Below are 16,540 nucleotides of genomic sequence, written 5' to 3'. Positions count from 1 at the left end.
GTTAAAATCGCCTGTTATTAGGATAGGAGTGTTGATGTAATTGTAAGTGTCTTGTAATTCTTGTAGAGTGAATGGTTTGTTAGGAGGTATATAACTAGAAATTATAGTGAATTTGATTTTAGAATGGACTGTTACGGCGATTGAGTCAAAGCTTATATTGCGGATTTGGGTTTGTTGTTGTTGTAAGGAGTTGTGGATTAGGAGAGCTACTCCGCCATAAGGGTTGTTCGAGTTATTTATGTGGTAAATAGTGAAGTTTATTGGGATGGGAATATTATTTGTAGAGTGGAGGTGAGTATCTTGAATGGATATTATTTTAGGGTTGTGTTTTTTTATGAGTATCTGTAGGTGGTTATAATTGTTGAGGTAACCATTTACATTTAATTGTAATATTTTTAGCATGTTAAGTATAAGAATATTGGTTAAGGTTAACTAGAACTAAAATAATTTTGATTATAATTTTATAATTCTAAATCTTCATCTGTACTCATTAAATACTTATCGCCAGATGTCTTTCTTTTGGTTTGTTTATCATTTTTGGTTTTTTGGTTGTTTTTATCTTTCGATTTTAAGGAGGTACTTAATTTATTTGATTTATTTGCGAATATTTTTAGTTTTAGTCCGTCGGAAGTTTCAGACCGTGCGGCGTGTAATGATGTTGATGCACTGGTGTCCATGTGTTCTTCAGAGGAGTCATCGTAGGTGATAATTTGTCTGGTCATAGTGTTTGGTGTTGATGAGTTTGTTTTTGATGTAGTGATTGAGTTAATATGTGTTTCTATAGCTGGTGTTATTTGTGTTGAAGTTGCTGCTATTTGGGCGTATGGTATGGGTGGGTGTGTATGGCGTGTGTTGTATATAGCGCGGGCTGTCTTGTGGTCTACTTTTTGGGTTGTTTTGATTGCGGTAAGTTCTTTTTGTTTTATAAAGGCAGGGCATGATTTGTCCATTGCGTTGTGGTGTTTGATTTTGTCGTCTTCATATTTGCAGTTGATACAGGTTTGGGTTTTGGTGCATGGTTCATTGTTTATTGTGTGGATATTTTCGGAGCAGTTGGCGCATGTCTTAGGGCTTTTACAGTAGGCGGAGGGGTGTCCAAATCTAAGGCAGTTGAAGCATCTCATTGGGGGCGGAATGTATGGACGTATGTTAACTACTTCATATCCTATCCACAATTTGTCGGGTAGGGTAATTGTTGAAAAAGTTAGTACAATTAGACCTGTTTCTGTTGTTTTATTTGTGTCATTGCTGTCTTTTTTTAGTATTTTACGGACGTTAATAACATTTTGGGATTTAAGTTCTTCCAAGATTTCTTTTTCGTCTATATTCCGTAGGTCGTTGGAGTAGATTATGCCTTTGGAGGAGTTCAGAGTTTTATGTTCTTCAGCGTGGACAGGGAAATTGTGAAAGAACTTTATTTTTAGGAGTTTCTCTGCTTGAATGTGGTTTTTTGTTTTGACAAGGAGACCAGCTCTGGTTTTCTTGCAAGTTTCGACTGCACCATTGCAGGTGAAATCTACTACTTTTTTAATAATAAATGGATTTATTTTTTCAAAGGTTTCATTGTCGGTTCTATTGATAATAATATATTTCGGTTCACTTGTTAATAAGTTTATCATAGTCGACCGGCTTTCGGGTGGTCGGGACATTGCGGTGATTTTTGGGCTCGGGCCCTGCAATGTGTAAAGAAGTTTACTAGTTCTTTGTATTTTGTTGTTTTAAATGTAATTAGGCACGAAGTTTCTGTGGATCGGGTGATCTATTAAGCTGATAAGCTGTTGCTTGGAGCGTAAGTTAGTTGCACGTCTTTACTCTTTGAAGCTCGGAGTGAAGCTGAAAATTTTTATTTATTCGATTTTTTAGTGGACTGTAATATTATATATATTTTTTAATTTTTTGATTTTAGTGGACATCTTGAAAACTTTTTTCATTCGATATTTTAGTAGACTGTAATATATATTTTTTTTAATTTTTTGTTTTTAGTGGACATCTTGAAAATTTTTATTTATTCAATTTTTTAGTGGACTGTAATTTTTACTTATTTTGTTTCCTATTTTTATACCCTTGCAGAGGGTATTATAATTTTGGTCAAAAGTGTGCAACGCAGTGAAGGAGACATCTCCGACCCTATAAAGTATATATATTCTTGATCAGGATCACCTCCTGAGTCGATATGAGTATGTCCGTCTGTCCGTCGGTCCGTCTGTCCGTCTGTCCGTCTGTCTGTTTCTACGCAAACTAGTCTCTCAGTTTTAAAGCTATCGAGTTGAAACTTTGCACACACCCTTCTTTCCTTTGCAGGCAGTATATAAGTCGGAACGGCCGGGATCGGTCGACTATATCCTATAGCTGCCATATAACTGATTGATCGGAAATGCTATAACTTCGTTGTTTTTCAAGTTAGAAGGATGGGACTTTCTGTGCATTCTAATTTGGGCCAACTTATATGATCTGCAAAATGTCATCAGGATCGGCCGTCTATATCCTATAGCTGTCATATAACTGATTGATCGGAAATGCTATAACTTCGTTGTTTTTCAAGTTAGAAGGATGGGAGTTTCAATGGATTCCTCTTTTGGCAAAATAATTCGATTTTCCAAGTTTCATAAGGATCGGCCAACTATATACGATCCGCTATATATCTAATAATATAAGATGCGTGGCGCCACCTAGCGGACTGCGACTCAACTGCAAGGGTATATAAACTTCGGCTCCGCCCGAAGTTAGCTTTCCTTTCTTGTTAATTCACTTTTTGCATATTCAATCCACGTACAAATTTTAATCAAAAAGTAAATTAAAAAGAATTGTGGTTACAATTTTCATTTCGAAAAAAATGATAATATTAAAAAGAATTCTTTTTACGAAACTAAGAATTGGAGACTGAATTTTTAATTATGGTTGTCATTAGTTTATACAATGTATATTATGTTTACTATAGTTTAATTATGTTTTTTTTTATAAAAATATATGCAACAAAAAATCAGTTTGTGAATTAAAACTTTTAAATCGAAAAAAAATTCAAATATTATCCAGATACCCTTTAATGAATCAACTACAAAAAATCAGTTTCAAAATGTAAACTTTTGAACTCATATAATTTTCAATAATCCCCAAATATTATCTAGATACCCCTTGTTTTTTTTAATAAAGTTTTTTTTTTTTAAATTAAATTGAAGTTATAAAACCAAAAAGAAAACAAAACTTGCCGATGACTATAATTGCTGATGTTGTTTTGCTGCTCTTGCCGATGCTTTTGTTTCCGTTGTTGCTTTGGCTGCTGTTGCTCCTGATGTTGCTGTCGCTCGGATGTTGCTTCTGCTTGGGGTGCTGCTGCTGCTGTGACTGATGTTGCTTTTGCTGGGGTGCTCACTGCTGCATTGGCTGATGTTTTTTAAATTTTTCGATGTAGGGCCTCGGATACGCCAACACCTTTATAATTTTATTTTTTATAGTTTCATATGTTATTTATTCCGGTGCTTTCCCGGAAAAAATACTATAGAAAGGAACGATTTTAAACTGGGCTCTTTTTTGCCCAGATCGCACCCTTATTTTATGCTCATTGGCATTTACACAATTTTACTTTCTGTGCTCCTTACCTATTGGGGGAAACGACAGTTTTGTTTTTTTTCATGACTACGATTTTAAACTGGGATCTTCTTTGCCCAGATCGCAGCCTTATTTTATGCCTATTGGCACCTTTATAATTTAATTTTCTGTGTTCCTTACCTCTTGGGGGGAAACAACAGTTTTTTTTTTTCTGACTACGATTTTAAACTGGTCTCTTTTTGGGCCAGATCGAAGCCTTATTTAATGCTCATTGGCATTTTTATTTATAATTTAATTTTCTGTGTTCCTTACCTCTTGGGGGGAAACAACAGTTTTTTTTTCCTGACTACGATTTGAAACTGGGATCTTTTTTGCCCAGATCGCAGCCTTATATTATGCCTATTGGCATTTTTATAATTTAATTTTCTGCGTTCCTTACCTCTTGGGGGGAAACAACAGTTTTTTTTTTTTTGTTTGACTACGCGATTTTAAACTGGGCTCTTTATTGCCCAGATCGCAGCATAACCTGAGTCTCTTACCACAGGGGGGAAAACGTCAGGGTGTCCCGAAGGACCACATGATAAGAGGAGCCCCTTATAATAAGGTGTAACTCCAATGAGTTTTCAAACGAAACCTTATTAGTATAGGGGCTCCTCTTAGCAAGTGATCCGGCTCGAAGGACCAAATGTTAAGAGGAGCCCCGTAAATACTCGTGATACTCCAATGAGTTCTGTTTTAAAACTGTTTTTATTTCACACACTTCTCTTACAAGAAAGATACATGAAAATCTTAAATCTATTTAAAACTACTTATCAACGGACTGCACGCTGACATGGTATGTGACCCTTTCTTAAGTGCTTCAAGTGCACCACATAAATATTTGGTTAGACTGCAGGAGATCGTCTTTCAAACCATGCTGTTAATCACTTATTCACATGGGTCCGATCTCCTACATTCTATGTTTGGGATTTTTATCGTGTTCAATGCTTGAACAAAGGGTATAAAAAACAAGAAAGGAAAGCTAACTTCAAGCGGAGCCGAAGTTGATATACCCTTGCAGTTAAGCAGAAGCTTATGTTATTATTATATATATCGGATCCTATATAATTGTCCGATCCTTATGAGAATTTCACCATTAATGAAATTCTCATAAGGATCGGACAATTATATATTCACCATTAATGAAATTCTCATAAGGATCGGACAATTATATAGGATGGGATTATATAGGATTTCATTAATGAAAATATTGGATACAGCCCCAAGCATCTTTAAAAATAGAAAGGTTGTGCCGTTTCCGATCGTTCAGTTATATGGCAAGTATAGGATATAGTTGGCCGATTCTTATGAAACATAGGATTAGATTGTCCAAAACGGAAACCATAGATAGTCCCATCATTCTAGCTTCAAAAACAACAAAGTTAAGCCAATTATCCTAAAAAATTTTGCAAATCGGTCCCATCCTTCTAACTTAAAAAAACTGAAAATTTCGTTTTTCCAGTTTTTCTAGTTAAACCAATTGTTGAATGTAACAATTTATTTTGGGTGTGCGATATAAAATAATAAATATTAGAAAAGTATTGGCGGAGTTGGTTTGCCTGGTTTTTTTTTAGCTTTTAATCCATGATTTGGCCCAAAACGGTGGTGGCTGCATTTATTTATATGCAGTATATGCTCAGTGGGGGCATATGCATATAAAGCGTTCTACTCATAAAATTTTGCATTCTTCTCATTAAGACATGAGACACTGAAACACAAAGCAGAATTACATCAAAATTTGCCATCAAGCAAGAAAGTTCGAGATTAGCCGAGTGGAGAGCGTTGTGGTTTCTAACACGGGAGGGCCTGAGTTCTAATCCTAGTTGAGTCAATGTTTACTTTATAAGCCCTTTTTATTTGGATTTTATTTTTGAAATATTTGAAAATATCTTATGTACAAACTTTCATAAGGATGGGCCGACTATATCCTATAGCTGTCATAGAACGATCGGAATTGGCATAACTTTGGTGTTTTTTAAGTTAGAAAGATGGGACTTGTACAGATTCCATTTTGGGCAAAATAATCTTATTGGCCAAATTTCATAGGGATCGGCCAACTATATCCAATAGCCGCCATATAACTGAACGATCGGATATGGCACAACTGCAAGGGTATATCAACTTCTGCTTCGCCCGAAGTTAGCTTTCTTTTCTTGTTTTTCTTTGGGACCTCAAGATTGGTACCTCAACCGACCCGTCCGACATTTCTTTCAGAAGTTATTCAAGAAATTACATTTTTACAGCTTTTTCAAAAAGTTGTAGAACAATAATTGCTCATATCATATGAGTCATATGACATTAACAAAAATCTCCAATTTTATTCAGTATTGCAAAGAAAAAAATATAGACAAACAGACCCACTGGCTTCATTTTGAAAAAACTGTAAAAATCTAATTTCTTGAATAACTTCTGAAAGAAATGTCGGACCGGCTCGGTTGAAGTACCAATCTTCTGAGTCTTCTCATTAAGACATGAGACACTGAAACACAAACTAGAATTACATCAAAAGTTGCCATCAAGCAATAAAGTTCGAGGTTAGCCGAGTGGAGAGCGTCGTGGTTCCTAGCACGGAGGGCCTGGGTTCTAGTCCAACTTGAGTCAATGTTTACGTTTTACTTTTTAAGCCCTTTTTTATTTGGATTTTATTTTTAAATAAATAAACTAAAATCTGAAAAGATATACTCCATATTTTTTAGGGTATTGACCAAATATATGCAGACTCCAAAAAGGAAAGTTGCCAATCAAATACACACACATGTATAAGTAAATGCAAGCTTCACAGGAGGCTGCACAAAATGGGTAGCTGCTTTAAAGGGCTATATCTTGAGTTAACGGATTTTGCCAGATATGAGCGATATATCAAAAGTTGCGTCATCTCAAAATCTATCTCCACGTGCAATATAAAAAGGCTCAATCGACCAAATTTTGAAAAATAATTTTTTTTCTTAAAAAAAAGTTTATTTTCAGTGTATTTTTTTTTGTGTACTATATAGACGTTTGGTCCCAAAGAAAGTGAAATAGATATTTAAAAACCCCTTTCAACGGTGTAAAGCTCTTTTTAATATCTTTCTTAATTATAAAGTTATGAATTTTTTCATTAACAAAGTTTTTTTAATTTTTTGACGTAAGCTTAAGGTATTTCAAAAAGTTGTAGAACAATAGTTGCTCATGTGATAGTAACAAACATTTTCCAATTTTTTTCAGGATTTTTAAGATAAAAATAGTGCAAACAGACAAACCGACAAACCGACGCAAACTGGCTTCATTTTGAAGAAGAAGAAAAAATCGAATTTTTCGAATAACTTCTGAAAGAAATGTCGGATCGGGTCGATTGAGATATCAATCGACGCGTATTTAGCTATAGAATGCGAATATATATAAAATATTCTATCTGCGGACTAAAATGTGTCCACCAGCCTCATTTTAGTGATAAAAAAATTTTTTACTTTCACCCTAATTTCTCCCAAACCAAATAACTTTTGGAATATGTTTCGACAAAAATTATCTAATTGAAACAATACCTTTCGATTGGTATATCATTCATTTAGATCGGTTGCCTACAGAAAATTTTTAATGCTTCGGCTATATATAGAGTTTCCTCGCGCACGCCTAGGCATGCAGGTCGTCACCTCGTGGACTTCCGTCCACAGTGATAATTATTATTGTTATAACAGTCGTAATGTTATCAAAATTGAACACTTATAACGTAATGTAACTTCTACAATGGTAATTAAGAAAAATATATATAATTTTAATGAGATGGATGTGCTTGATGTATGGTTAACAAATTATCAATATTTGGCTTTAGTTTTGTAAGAAATAACCGCAAATCTCCCCGTTCTGTGATATTCAATCTGCTCCTTTTTTTGTTAATAAGTTTGTAACGGCACTAAAACTTTTTTCGACAAGATATGATGAGGGAAACGCTATGAGAAGCTTTTGCGGGATTGCCCACAGTCCAGGATATTTTTTAGGTATTTCTGTATTTTATCTAATTGAAACAATACCTTTCGATTGGTATATCATTCATTTAGATCGGTTGCCTACAGAAAATTTTTAATTCTTCGGCTATATATAGAGTTTCCTCGCGCACGCCTAGGCATGCAGGTCGTCACCTCGTGGACTTCCGTCCACAGTGATAATTATTATTGTTATATTTGGCTTTAGTTTTGTAAGAAATAACCGCAAATCTCCCCGTTCTGTGATATTCAATCTGCTCCTTTTTTTTGTTAATAAGTTTGTAACGGCACTTAAACTTTTTTCGACAAGATATGATGAGGGAAACGCTATGAGAAGCTTTTGCGTGATTGCCCACAGTCCAGGATATTTTTTAGGTATTTCTGCCTGCAACCAAAATTTCTGATACCCTTTTTTAAATGTCACTTTCAGCTCCTCATTAGTGCTGAGCTCGAGTAGCTCCTCTTGTAATATCACATTCTCCACTTCTGTTTCATCAAATGGATTTATGATCCATGGTGGTATTTCCATCGACAGAATGTCATCAAATCTAGTTTTAAAATCACCATGCAGGGCAATCAAATGTTGAATGTATGTCTGAATATCTTCATCAAGACATTCTACCTGCGATAAGTCCACGGGAGACTCGACGGGGGTCTACGTATTTCCATCGACAGAGTGTCTTCAAATCTAGTTTTAAAATCACCATGCAGGGCAATCAAATGTTGAATGTATGTCTGAATATCTTCATCAAGGCATTCTACCTGCGATAAGTTTGAAAACTGTGAAAATTCGCGCCGACCAATATTTCCCTTCCTAAACTTCAATTTACCAATAAAAGCTGAAATTACACTCTTTGTTTTTATTAAATTAAGGCTGTCCCTTTGTATTTGTAAGTTGAGGTCATTAAATTTTTTAAACAAATCTGTCAAATAGGCGACGTCTGCTTTAAAATTGATTATGAATTCATTTGCACGTTTGAACAAGTATTGCGGACGGGACGGTTGCCGGCAGCGGCGCGTCGACGATAAGTCTCGACGCGTTGTACTGAATATGGAAAAAATTTTTACAATTTTACAGGGTTTTACAATTAAAATTTACAATTAAGCCCCATTTTTTGTTACACCCAACGTAGACACAACGCGTCGAGTCTCCCGTGGACCCCTAGGGGTCCACCTGGACCATTTTGGGAACCACTGCTCTAGGCAAACAAAACAGATCAGACGCCAAACTTCTTCGTACCGTTCCTCAATTCGTAAAGCACTGAACTTTGGACAAGAAGGAAGCTCATGCGCCGAAACACCACACATGGCGTATAGAGCAGGACTGGCGTTAATTACCATGCACGAAGATCGGTTATTGGACAATCTACCTCGGCCCACTTGGTTAGCTGGTGAATACGCCGCCAAGAAAAGTCAATGCTTTCAAGAGTCCGGCACCTTTGCTCTAAGAATCGTGCCATGGATTCCCAAGATGGAAGGCTGTCGTTGTTTCCAGTGAAAGTGTGTTCCCACTTGGCCTTTGTGGCAGGATCCATTTTCTGCAGGATATCCTGGATAAGCAAGCATCCTTGGATCTCGACAGCTGATCCGGAACTAATAAGAGCCCGCATATGCCCATTGAACCGATCCGATATCTCCCGTAAAGTAGCAACAGACCCTGGCTCGACCACACGAAGGTGCAGGATCTCATTAATGTGAGACTGAAATATTAAACGCCGATTACTAAAACGATCAAGGGCGACATCGTAGTTCGGGTCAGTAATTTCCAGGGCTCTTACCGTATCCAAGGCTGACTCCCGCAGGCATGAAATGAGCCACCTTTTCCATTTTCGTTAGGTGGGGATGGCTGTCAATCGTGGTCTTTAAAATGGCGCTGAAATTCGGCCATTCGGAATAGCCGCCGCTGAATGTTGGCATCGACAACGGTGGCAAGGAGGGGGCTGGCTTGTATGGCATTGGTGATACACTGGCACCGTCGAGAAGTGTGGAGTGGGCAGCGATTCTCATGGAGGGCTTGTAAACCTCCACCTGAAAGTCCAGTTGCACATCAGTCGTCAGCTGCGAGAATCTCCAATACAGATTACTCCCGATCTCACTAAAATTAAGCTTCTGCTAGTAATAGTTTTTAATAGCAGCCGAATAAGTAGACTCGTTTCAAATCCGATTTTTAATATTTTTATTTTGGGTTCAATTTAACCCTAATCTATGCTGCTCCAATAAATTCCAAATCACAACAAACCAAGAGCGCAGGAGTTCTACCAAAGTTCCCCAAAGCGCATACACTACAAATAACAATAAAACGCATGCGAAACTGGAAGACAAAACAGAGAAGAATACATGCTGATAATAACAGCTGCAGCTAAGCATATTAAGATTATTTTACATGAATTTTTTGGTGGCTGCTTGGCCCAACAATATAGTGATTTAGAGTGTTTTATGTTTATTTAACTCAACTACTAATACTCCTAATAATTTTTAAATTTAATAGGTTTCTTGAATACCAAGGCGGATTTATCAAAGCAGAGTTGTTCTATTGCGTGTCGTGGTAATGTCACTCTTGTTCGTTCGTAGAGCGTTATGCGGCCACTACATCGAATTCGAACTCGCGGGCAAAACCGTAGATCCCGGGGTACCTAGGTACCTAGATTCTGCAAGGGACTGCTTGGTTTGACCAGGTGCTTGCTGTGATCAGGTTCGAGTGGATGTGGGGTATTTGAAGTCCTGGGCTGGTTCTCCTCAAGTACAGATGGTATAGTGGTTCGCTTGATCGACACTCGAATTCGACGACTCGAAGCAACACTCGAAGCAGGTTGGGTAACGCGGGGTCTACCTGTGGTCCGTTTCACGGGAGCAACACTCGAGGTAGACTGGTATGCCGCGGGTTCTACTTGTGGTCCGTTTTTACAGGAGCCACTCAAAGTATGTTCGATGATGAAAGTCCTACTTGTGGTCCGTTTACACTGGAGCCACGCGAAGTAGATAGCTTTAAGAGAGTCTTACTTGTGAACCGTTTTACACAGGATCACTCAACGCAGGTTGATTTTATGTGCCGTAGTTCAGACACTGAGTAACGAGACGATTCACTCTGATTTCGCAACGATGTTTATTCAAAAAAAAAATTCTTATATAAGATGCTAAATTTTTTTTGTAAATGTATGATGCAGCATTGTGTGATGATTCCTTTTGCACACCTGACATGAGAACCTAGATTTGCATGGTATTTGTATGGTATACGGATAAACAGTTTGTGCAGGCGTTCATCCTTGTTATTCTTTGTGTCCTTTCACTCGGAGTCATGTCCAAAAATTTTGTGCAGGTTTGAAAATATTTAACAGTCTGCCATTGAGACGTCATTTCCCATGACCCCTGGGAAAAAAGGTGCTTTCGCGTTGAAAGCCCAATTCCTGACAGAATCATCCGAAATGAAAAGACTAAAGATTTTCTTTTAGTACAGACCTAAAACTAGGAACTGAACAAAGGAAAAAAAATATGTAAAAATTTGATTTTTGAGAAAACCTTTTCGCAAAAAAATTAAAATTTTGACGAAATTTTTTGAAAATTTTTTTTTTTAAATAGTTGTTATCAAGATCCTTCATTCATGAAATCTTGACAACCGACTTCAAAAACACAGTTTTGAGAAAAACGCGTTTAAAGTTTAAGCTCTGCCTATACCAGACCTTGAGCGTCCACCTTTTCAGGACTGTATTTCATTGTTTTAGAAAAACTTAAAGCAATCAACGCCTCAAGCTTCTCCATAAATTAAACATATTTATTTTAATATTAGGTATTGACTAAGAATTTCAAGATCACAAATCAGATTTCCTTTGAACTTAAATGCTGTAATATTTTTCGATTCAGTGTCAAGTTTGAAATGGCTAAATGGCAACATAATATTCTATAAAATTTGTGTGAGGAAAAGTAATTTTCAAGGCGCTATGTTTCATTTGGTTCGCAATCCTCTCCGCTATGCCAACTACAATTTTAGTTCTTAACCTAGAAGGGTATACAAAATGTAGAACTTAAACGTCTAGGCGGTTTTTAAAAGCAAGAGGTAAAATGGCAGCACTATATAGGTGTATGAATGAAAGGTAGGATGTAGTTTCCAGAAGACTTTGCTCCTACTGATAATAATGATGGTGTTGTGGTTTTTATTGTTGTTGTAGCAACAGTTGTTTTGCCAGCAAACACCACCACCACCACCAATACAATCGCACACAGGCAGCGGTGGCAGCTGCCGGATGGGCATTCTTGTGGGAAAATTTATGTAGGTATGTGTATCAGAAGTTACTGCCGCCTATGCTGTTTCTGCTTTGACTGCTTCTACTGCCTCCTCTAGTCCTCCGTCTTGGGACGCCGAAATAGCAGAATATGTGGCTCCGGTTTGTGGATCATGTAGTGTATCCAGCCGCGCTACTGTTGCACCCCAATGGACCGCCACTCGGCCTCCGTCATCAGATGTATCTTGGGTACCATCTTCACCATTTCCTTCGGCAGAACTACATGTCTGTACTCGAACTGCTCATCGAAGTATTTGTCTGAGTAGTAGATGTCCTTGCTCATCGTATACTAATCCGTATACTAATACTAGGCTAATCCGGCGATCGCTAAAAAGTTTCTGGAATTTGCAGGAATGTGCAAAACGCGGCGTCTTTTTAGGCAGCCGGGTGAAAGTGGGGCCCTCGGCTAGCTCTTCTTTCCAGCGTATTGGCAATGATAGCTTGTTTAGCACCACTTTAACTGTTGTCTTGCGTGCTATTCTTGAGTTTTTATCACAATCCAGTAGTTTGGCGAACGCAATTCTCGTTTACGCTTATTTTAAATTAGGAAAAAGTGACGCGGTAAGACAGTGTTGGACAATTCACTTCCCGAAACATTTATTCAAATCGACTTAAAAATTTAAAAATTTTTTTTTTTTTATCAGCGTTTTGATAGCCGCCGAAATAATAAGACGAGGTTCAATTTATAATTCAATTTATTATGGGTCAATTTAACCCCAAAAAAAAATGCAGCGGCCGATCCAAACAACGCGGAAGTGCATAAAACCTAAGAGCTTGCGCAGAAGCTACACCAAAGCTCCCAAAGGGCATGCGCTACAAAAGAACAACAAAGCGCATGCGAATCTGGGAGAAACAACCATATTCTTTGTTTCTCCCAGATTCGCAACTGGTGATAACGGGCAATTAGTGGACCGCTGCGGCTAGTTACACTGAGACAATTAATTAGTAATAATTTCGCTATTCGATGCTGGCACAAGTCCCAAAAAACTGATTTTTTTTAATTCCGTTAATATATTATATGGACTAAAAGTGTACAGATTAATCTATTCTTAAGTTAATTAAACTAATGTCAAAGCCAACTGATTGTAATAAATATACCACAGAAATATTGAAATCTACTTAAGAAAGCGAAAAATTAAGAAAACAATATATTTTTCCTAGATCCTTTAAATTGGGTATTTTAAATTTATGTTTTGTGTATGTGTAAATACTACTATTTTGCTTATTTTTTCGTTGTATAGAAATCATGTCCCTATCATCTCAGGAGGTGATCCTGATCAAGAATATATGTATATACTTTATAGGGTCGGAGATGTCTCGTTCATTGCGTTGCACACTTTTGACCAAAATTATAATACCTTCTGCATATATAAAACACACAGTATAAAAAAAACACTTTTTGTTGAACTAATTATTGGTTGGATGGTAACTTAAGCCTAAATTAGATCCAAAATAGTTAAAAAAAATATTTGTAAAAGACCCATTTGTAAAAGTTTCCGCAATAACTGACATTAGACAAATATTTTATTTTTTTAACATCAGAAAAATTTGGAAAAGTAGATATATATGAGAAATTTTTGTATGATCTTCATTATATAAAAATATGCATGCAATGACATCCTTGGTCAATATGCTAATAGTTCATTCGGCGCGTATTCTTAAGAATTGAGTTCAAACATTCGGTTAAGAGGCAGCAAAGACTTTAAATAAAATAGAAATAGAAAATAGGCCTAAGTTTATGCTACTAAAAGTAGTCAAATTCCCCATAGTGCGCTGGAAACCCAGTTAATTGGTTTAATGTTACAACTATAAATTTCACAGTCCATTGCTGTAGCTTTCTTTTCTGCGATGATAAAGTCATAAGAATATTCCGATTGAGTGTTTAAAGATGAAGAAGGTCTATAAAAGATTGTAGGAAATAAAAATTTAAAAAATGTATATATTTAACATGTTTTACATCTCACCTTAAAATTATATGTAGGATTTCGTCAGCAAAACTAATATACTTAGAAAACCGTAGTTTGTTAGCCAGACATATGGACTGCAATAAACAGTCACGGCCACCAAAGTTATGACTTATGAAAAAAATTTTATATATTATTAAAAGATTAAAGATTAAAGATTTATTTGATCAAGTGGTCGGTAGGGCCCTTAAAACATAGGACATTTTCTACTGCAGCTCTGCCGCGACACACACACTAGAAACTAATGTAACATCATTTATACGAATGAATTACTAGCAGAATATCAATGAATTGTGTGTCGACCACTGAATTAAACTTACCTTTCAAGCAATTGTTCTATAAAATCGTAAACTTTCCACCTTATATCCATAGCATTATTAAATTTTCGTTGATTTTCAGTTTTATGAATCGTTTTATAATCAGGGAAAAATGGGTTTTGCCTATAAATACTTGCATTATAGGGTAAATAAAACTCTGCTTTTAACACATAACCAATTGTAAGGGATTCATATTTAAGATCTGCTGGTATGCCAATTCCAGTTATAAACTTCAAACGAAATAAAAAATAACTATATTTATTTATTTTTTTACAGAAAATATACCTGATGCCGCGTTGGAGCTTGTCGTGGAAATATTAAAAATCTTTTGGTTCTCGTAATCACATTTAAATTTCGATAAGTATGTTTTAAAATAGTTGAGCAACATATTGTACACAATATTAAGTAAGCCGCTATTTTCATTACAACGGTTTAACTGCAATTGATCTAAGCTCAAACTAGAAACTATTTCCTAAAAAATTTACATTATGGTGCCGAAAAGTAAAGCATAAATGTGCTTAGTAATTAACACATCCAGACTTTACTGTTTGGCACCATAATGTAAATTTTTTTAAGAAAAAATTTCTTGTTGAACTTAGAGCAATTTCAGATAAACCGTTCTAGTAATTAGTAATTTTCTCAGTAATTAACACATCTATACTTTATTGTTTGGCACCATATTAAAAAATTTTACTTGTTTAAGAAAAACAAGTAGAAAATGTGTCAAACAACGGAAAAAATTCCTATTTTTCTGATAACTTGGACAGGCGGACATGCATATTTTTTTCTTCGTCCTAATGAGAAATGAATGTCCTTATAGGGTCAGTGATTTCCAATTTTTATTGAATGAACTTCTTCTTCTTCTTATCTCAGTAACAATCTAGCTTTAACTATTCATTCTCGTAATTTTTAAACTTTTTTTACTTAAATAGTTTGCACTATATTTGCAGCTTCATAATAAAAATTGATCAAAATTATTATTATTCAAGGAATCTATTCTTATTCAAGAAATTTAATTACCAAAAACATTTTCTGTATCCCAACTAATTTAAATTAAGTAAATAAATTCTCTAAAAAAAATAAAACAAATAAATTATACGAAATAAAAATGAATATTACGAAAACAAAGAACATTGAATTGCCTCCATTCATGAATGCATTCGAATTAATTCGAATTACCCTAATCTCTCAATCATTCAATTCATATTTCCTCCCCCGAATTTTGCGAGGGAGACCTACACACCCGTACCCGTACTTTATTTCTCTGCATTCTATTTCACTCAATTCATATTCAACGTGGTGCACATGTCGTATTTTGGCTGTTTATGTAGACCTCTACTTTTTATGTAAAAATAATAATTGTTGGCACCTAGTGCCAAGAGATAATACCCTATATCCACACTTAGTAATCTGATCTAATCAATGGTCATCAGCATGCCGCAATACACAATAATCAGACCCACTAACCTATTGGCACACCTAGTAATAATTAGCAATAAGCATAAAACTATATCCAACCTAATAACCCAGCACTAGTAGACGGCGCCAGAAGCAGAAATCAGCATTATCAGCATGAAGAATGACTGACTGACCGAAGCAAGGAAAAACCAAGCAAAAAACAAGCAATGAATGAACAAGCAAGCTGAGTCAGCAGACTCAGAGGTGGGTGACAATCTCATTAACATTGGTTTCAGCACGTCCATAACATTGACCTTCCTTAGACTTAATTATGTATAATTTAGCATCTTATATAAGAATTGTTCTTTTGGAATAAAGATAGTTGCGAAATCAGAGTGAATCGACTCGTTACTCAGTGTCTGAACTACAGCACTGAAAATCAACCTATGTACCTTGAGTGATCCTGTGTAAAACGGTTCACAAGTAGGACTCTCTTAAATCTATCTACTTCGCGTGGCTCCAGTGTAAACGGATCACAAGTAGGACTTTCATCATCGAACCTACTTCGAGTGGCTCCTGTGTAAACGCACCACAAGTTGAACTTGTGTCATCGAACCTACTTCGAGTTGCTCCTGTGTAAAACGGACCACAAGTAGCCCTTCGGTATCTAATCTACTTCGAGTGTTGCTCCCGTGAAACGGACCACAAGTAGAACTCGCGTTACCCAATCTACTTCGAGTGTTGCTCCCGTGAAACGGACCACAAGTAGGAACCGCGTTATCCAACCTACTTCGATTGTTGCTCTCGTGAAACGGACCACAAGTAGGATCGGCCGATACGGAATCAGCCAAAACCCCGTACCATCTGTACTTGATGAGAACCAACCCAGGACTTCAAGTCTCTCACATCAACTCCAGCCTGATCACAGCAAGCGCCTGGTCAACCCGATATGTCCCTTGCAGAATCTAGGTACATTTAGTCAGAACTTTTTATACGTTCTTTGACTACGACTCCGGGACCTACCGTTATGCCCGTGAGTT

At 36.4% G+C, this 16,540-nt stretch overlaps 1 protein-coding gene and 1 long non-coding RNA gene across 2 annotated transcripts; both read right to left on the bottom strand.

Moving 5' to 3' along the window:
• Positions 1–11,249: 11,249 nt before the first annotated feature.
• Positions 11,250–12,403, bottom strand: LOC26514523 (cyclin-dependent kinases regulatory subunit-like). The gene is given in 1 exon segment (XM_032455635.2): positions 11,250–12,403. A coding segment is annotated over 1 exon segment (228 nt). The 5' UTR covers positions 12,105–12,403; the 3' UTR covers positions 11,250–11,876.
• A 412-nt stretch (positions 12,404–12,815) lies between these two features.
• On the bottom strand, positions 12,816–14,633 carry LOC116656192. The gene is made up of 4 exons (XR_004311197.2): positions 14,388–14,633; positions 14,106–14,332; positions 13,786–13,896; positions 12,816–13,720 (listed from the first exon to the last, which is right to left on the bottom strand). It is a non-coding gene; the product is annotated as an uncharacterized LOC116656192 (long non-coding RNA).
• Between the last annotated feature and the right edge of the window lie 1,907 nt (positions 14,634–16,540).

Source organism: Drosophila ananassae, chromosome 3L, assembly GCF_017639315.1.
Source record: "Drosophila ananassae strain 14024-0371.13 chromosome 3L, ASM1763931v2, whole genome shotgun sequence".
In the NCBI taxonomy this organism is placed as follows: domain Eukaryota; kingdom Metazoa; phylum Arthropoda; class Insecta; order Diptera; family Drosophilidae; genus Drosophila; species Drosophila ananassae.
This window is presented reverse-complemented; position numbering and strand designations above follow the sequence as displayed.